Source organism: Hyperoodon ampullatus (genome assembly GCF_949752795.1).
Source record: "Hyperoodon ampullatus genome assembly, chromosome: 8".
Taxonomy (NCBI): domain Eukaryota; kingdom Metazoa; phylum Chordata; class Mammalia; order Artiodactyla; family Ziphiidae; genus Hyperoodon; species Hyperoodon ampullatus.
The window spans coordinates 69,163,976-69,169,975 of record NC_136921.1 but is presented as its reverse complement, the minus strand read 5'-3'; the positions used below and the strand labels follow the sequence as shown (position 1 = coordinate 69,169,975).

The window sequence follows — 6,000 nt, the reverse complement described above, 5'->3', positions numbered from 1 at the left end:
TAAATGTAATCATTTATGTAGCTACAAATGTAGCCTCAGACTGGCTTCTTTAACTTAGCAATATGCATTTAGGGTTTTTCCATGTCCTTTTATGGCTCGTTAGTTCATTCTTTTTTATCACTGAATGGTATTCCATTGTACAATTTACCACATTTTAAAAAATCCATTCACCTATTGAAGGACATCCTAGTTGCTTCCAGTTTGGGACGATTATAAATAAAACTGCTATAAACATTTGCATGTTGGTTTTTGTGTGGACGTAAGCTGGACTATTGGTGTGTTTAGCTTATTAAGAAACTGACAAACTGTCTTCCAAAGTGGCTGTACCTTTTAGCATTCCCATCATCAATGAATAAGAATTCCTGTTGTGGGCTTCCCTGGTGGCACAGTGATTAAGAATCCGCCTACCAATGCAGGGGACACAGGTTCGAGCCCTAGTCTGGGAAGATCCCACATGCCGCAGAGCAGCTAAGCCCATGCGCCACACTACTGAGCCTGCGCTCTACAGTCCGTGAGCCACAACTACTGAGCCCGCGTGCTGCAACTAATGAAGCACACACACCTAGAGCCCGTGCTCCACAACGAGAGAAGCCACCACAATGAGAAGCCTGAGCACCACAATAAAGACCCAATGCAGCCAAAAATTAAAATAAATAAATAAAATAAATTAAAAAAAAAGAATTCCTGTTGCTTCTAATCCTCACTAACAATTGGTATTGTCAATTAAAAATTTTTTTTAACCATTCTGATAAGTGTGTAGTGGTATTGTCATTTTAATTTGCATTTTCCTATTGACAAATGATGTTGTGTATCTTTTCATATGCTTATTTGCTATCCATATGCTTATTTTCTACCATCTGTGGTAAGGTGTCTGTTCAAATTTTTTGTCCATTTATTAATTGGGTTTTCTTATAGTTGACTTTTGAGAGTTGTTTGTATATTTTGTTTACAAGTTCTTATCAGATTAGTGTCTTGCAAATGTATTCTCCCAGTCTGTGACTTATTTCATTCTCTTAACAGAGTCTTTCACAGAGCAGTTTTTAATTTTAATAAAGCCAAACATACCAACTTTTACTTTGTTGGATCACATTTTTGGTAGTGGTGTTTCTAAAACCTCATCACCAAACCCAAAGTCATGTAGATTTTCTCCTATTTTTTCTCCTAGACATTTTAAAGTTTTACATTTTACACTTAGATCTATGATGTATTTTGAGTTAACTTTTTATAAAATCTGAAGATTTTTCAAAATAGAGGCTTTGAGATAATTCATATGCCATACCATTCATCCATTTAAAGTGTACAATTCAGTGCTTTTTAGTGTATTCAAAGGTATGTGCAACCATCACTCTAATCAGTTTTATTAACATTTTCTTTGCCTCAAAAAGAAGCCCTGTACACTTAGCTATCACCTCAATATCCCCCCAGCCCTAAGCAATCACTAATTATTTTTAGTCTCTATAGATTTCCTTATTCTGGACATTTCATGTAAATGGAATCATACACTATATGACCTTTTGTGATTGATTTCTTTCACTTAGCTTAATATTTTCTTTTCTTTTTCTTTCTTTCTTTTTTTTTTTTTTTTTTTTGTGGTATGCGGGCCTCTCACTGCTGTGGCCTCTCCCGTTGCGGAGCACAGGCTCCAGACGCGCAGGCTCAGCGGCCATGGCTCACGGGCCCAGCCACTCCGCGGCATGTGGGATCTTCCCGGACCGGGGCACGAACCCGTGTCCCCTGCATCAGCAGGCGGACTCTCAACCACTGCGCCACCAGGGAAGCCCCTTTTCTTTTGTTTTTTAGCTTAATATTTTCAAGGCTCATCCATATTGTAGCCTGTATCAATACTTAATTCCTTTTTTTTTTTTGTGTGGTACGCGGGCCTCTCACTGCTGTGGCCTCTCCCGTTGCGGAGCACAGGCTCCGGACGCGCAGGCTCAGCGGCCACGGCTCACAGGCCCAGCCGCTCCGCGGCATGTGGGATCTTCCCGGACCGGGGCACGAACCCCTGTCCCCTGCATCGGCAGGCGGACTCTCAACCACTGCGCCACCAGGGAAGCTCTGGAGTCTTTTTTTAAAAAATTAATTAATTTTTGGCTGTGTTGGGTCTTCTTTGCTGCATGCGGGCTTTCTCTAGTTGCGGCGAGCAGGGGCTGCTCTTTGTTGAGGTGCACGGGCTTCTCATTGCAGTGGCTTCTCTTGTTGCAGAGCACGGGCTCTAGGTGCACAGGCTTCAGTAGTTGTGGCACGTGGGCTCAGTAGTTGTGGCACACAGGCTTAGTTGCTCCATGGCATGTGGGATCTTCCCGGACCAGGGCTTGAACCCGTGTCCCCTGCCTTGGTGGGCGGATTCTTAACCACTGCGCCACCACGAAGTCCCGGAACATCGGAGTCTTAACCACTGGACTGCCAGGGAGATGTCCTCATGGTTTTGATTTGCATTCCCCTTAAGACTAAAAATGTCAAGCATCTTTTCATGTGCTTATTGGCCATTTGTATATCTTCTTTGGAGAAATGTCTATTTAGATTCTTCACCTATTTCAAAATTGGGTTATTTGTCTTTTTATTACCTAGTTGTAATATATATGTGTGTGTGTATATATGTATATATATATTTTAGATACAAGTCCCTTATTACATATATTGAATATGATTTGCAAATATTTTCTCCCATCCTGTTGTCTTTTCACTTTCTTGATATTGCCCTTTGAAGTTCAAACATTTAAAATTTTGAAGCCCAGTTTACTTTTTTTTCTTTTGTTGCTTGTGCTCTTGGTGTCATATCTAAGAATCCATTGCAAAATCCAAGGTCATGAAGATTTACCCTCATGCTTTCTTCTAATAATTTTACATTTTTATGTAAAACCTTCTCATTTAGGTCTTTGGTCCATTTTGAGTTAATTTTTGTACGTGGTGTGAGGTAGGGGTCCAACTTCATTCTTTCAGCTCTGGTTCTGGGGGTGGGGACAATGGTGTATCTCTCTGAGTGACACCCTCACTTTAGGAGCTGAGTGCTTGGTAGGGAGGGGCAGTAGGCCGGTCTCCTGGCTTGTCTCTCCATGAGTGATCAGGGCCCCAATATTCTCAGTGGCACTGTGTCCAAGGTAGAGCCCCCATCCCACAAGTGAGGGCTGGGCTAAAGAAGGGATCCCCCACCTCTCCGCTATATTTGATGGGAACTTAGCCTCAGCAACAGGTGGCTGCTGCAGGATGATAAATGCCCCATGACCTGTCCCTCTCAGGAAAATAACCCTCCATCTGGGAGCTGAGGGGAGAGGGAGCCCTGTGTTCTCAGCTGTACCAGTGTACAGTATGGAGGTGGTGGTGGAGGGGAAAGAAGGTCTTAGTTCAAATACCACAGGCTCACTTTTCTTACTGAGTTTTAGTAAATTTTCTTGAATAAAAGTTTCTTCATTGGCTGCATACCCTCAGGACCATTTCCAGAGATTAAAGAAGTTTTTAGAAACTATTTTCACCATTTCTGCTGTAAGGTAGGTACAGAGAACCCCTCACTGTCATGCTGCTGTAGATTCTTTTTTGATAACTCAAAGTAGTAAGACTGTGGACAGTGGAACACCAGAAAACTCAAATCCCAGTGCCCACATGGTAATTCATTCTGTAAGTATCGAGTAAGTATCAACTAGGAAAATGGCTGTGAACTAAAAATGGATTGAGTTGACAGTAACTAAAGCAGGAGTTCTGCATTGGCAGACATACCATTACCCATATACTTTATGAAATATCTACTATATGTGAGGTATAAGAGTAGAAGATAAAAAGCTAAAAATCTATTTTAGAAATTAGACTTTCACAAAAAGAGAACAAGTAAACCAAGGCAGTCTGCACTAAGTGCCCAGAGAATAAATGCTCCAGTTTTTCAGGGGCACAAGAAGCTACCCAGACCTGGAATGGTCAGGGGAGATTTCTGTGGAGGGAGAGTATGCTGAGCCAGGCTGGGAAGAAGGGTAGCATTCAGCCCAGTGTTGGTTGGGGGAAGGATACATTCCAAGGCAGAGGTGCTGAAGTGGGATTGTATTTGGTATGTCTGAGTAATAATGAGTAGACCTGTCTGCTTGCTGGAAGGTGTTTTTACAGATCAAGTTGGAGAAATGAGGTGGCGATCAGAAAAGCAGGGGCTTGATTGTTAGACCATGGAGTTTGGACCCTGTCTTGTGGGCTGCTGAGAGCAATGAGTGCTTTTTAGAGAAGAGTGGCTTGGGCAAAGAGATTTTAGGAAAATGGCTTTGCCAGTAGTGTGTAGATAGAATGGAGTGTGTGTGTGTGTGTGTGTGTGTGTGTGTGTGTGTCCAGCAGGAAGCCGGGAGGCAAGGAGACTAGTTATTAGGTTGTTACAAAAAATTGAAGGTCTGGATTAAGTGAAGGGGGTGGGAATGGAAAGAAAGTGTCTGGTGGATGGTAAAACATAATCAGGACCTCAATAAGGCCAACCAATTGTTAAAACAAACATGGCAGTTTCCCTAAAAAAAATACTAGAACCCAAAGTGACATGGGCTGATTTAGCAGTTTGACATACTATGCAAATTTTATTGATGGATTTCTCTTGCAGTTATTGTAATTAAACGGGGTCTCTTTATTTTTGAATTCGCATGTTTTTCTTCCCTCTTCTTATTATTTCAAATCCCTCTTCTCCACAACCCGCTTTTACTTTGATCTCAAATTAATCTCTAGTACGTTTTTGCAGAAGGAAACCAAGGGTTGCAACAACGGCAAAGATTGTGTATGATTTCAAAGATGAGTTTCCTCCCTTGAAAACAGATGTCCGCGTACAAGTGGGAGGCACGTGGCCAACTCTTGCTTTTTAGCAGGTCTAACATGACCTTCAAAACTCCTTGGGGTATGCTTGTGTCCTGCGGGGCTGCATCCCCGTCAGACTCAGGTTGTCATAGTCTCCCGCGGCTGCCTGGATGCTTGGGGTTCTGAAGCTAGAGTTCACAAAACAATACAAAAACACCGATAAAAACCAAACCACAAAACCCCATGCCTTACCACCGTGGGCAGATGAGTGAAGTCGCGGAAGAAAGGTTCGACTCTTGCCCATTCCAGTGCAGCAAAAACACACACACACACACACACACACACACACACACACACACACACACGTCGGCTCTTCCCACTCACTGCCACACTGCACCAGCGTCCCTCCCAAAGTCCTGATTCATGAACCGTGCCACCTTTGTCTCATTCTAAACTGCAGACTATTTTAATCCTCCCACCCCCATCCCAGATTCCCCCCCTTCCCTTTCTCCTCTGGAAAGCTCTGATGTAAGGCGCTCGCTAGGTGGGAGAGCGCTTCTCCCGATCGGCTCCGGTAGGCGAGATTCCGAGAAGCCCCCTCCGCAGGACCTCCGCCTGCGGGGGCCGCTGCCCGGGACTCCGCTGCGGGCTCCGAGAAAGCGTCTCGGTCGCTTTAAGTTGTTGCGCTCTCGGAAGGGCGGGCAGGGAGCCCGGGAGCCGGCGCGGTCCCGGGAGCAGGTGGGGAAGTCCTGCCGCCCTCCCCTACCTCCCGCTTCCGAGCGTCCGGGGGCCTGGCCGCCCTCCGCCCACCGCGCCCGGGCCGGCCATGCGCCTGTGAACCATGTCCTCCTACGCCAAGAACGGGACCGCGGACGGGCCGCACTCGCCCACCTCGCAGGTACCGCCCCCTCCTCCCCCTCCTCCCCCCTCCTCGGCTGCCCTAGAGCGCCCCGCCTTCGCGCCCGGCGCGCGTGGCCCTCAGTCCTGGGAGTCTGAGGCCCCGCTCCCTCGCCCCTCCCCCCGCGTCCCTTCCTCCTCCGCCCCTCCTCTTTCTCCTCCTTCTCTTCCTCCTCCTTCTCACCTCGTCTGGGTCTCTGCGCTCCCGCTCCGGAGCCCGCAGCTTTCCCCAGCCCATGCCGGGGACTCGGACCCCGCACCCTGAGAGTCTTTGTTAATGGATGTGGTGGGTGCTCGCGGGCTGCTCTTCTCGGGCGCCTTTTCAGCCGTCGAGGCTTGAGTGGGTGGGTG

The 6,000-nt window shown here is 46.3% G+C and overlaps 1 protein-coding gene across 1 annotated transcript in view; it reads left to right on the top strand.

The window, feature by feature from the left end:
• Nucleotides 1-5,593: 5,593 nt before the first annotated feature.
• The window catches only part of CACNB4 (calcium voltage-gated channel auxiliary subunit beta 4), a gene marked incomplete at its 5' end in the record, with an annotated part of 273,102 nt that continues 272,695 nt past the window's right edge, over nucleotides 5,594-6,000 (top strand). Inside the window, one exon of the mRNA XM_079710302.1 lies at nucleotides 5,594-5,650. Within this exon, the coding sequence (XP_079566428.1) occupies nucleotides 5,594-5,650 (57 nt within the window). The remainder of the gene's footprint in view (nucleotides 5,651-6,000) is intronic.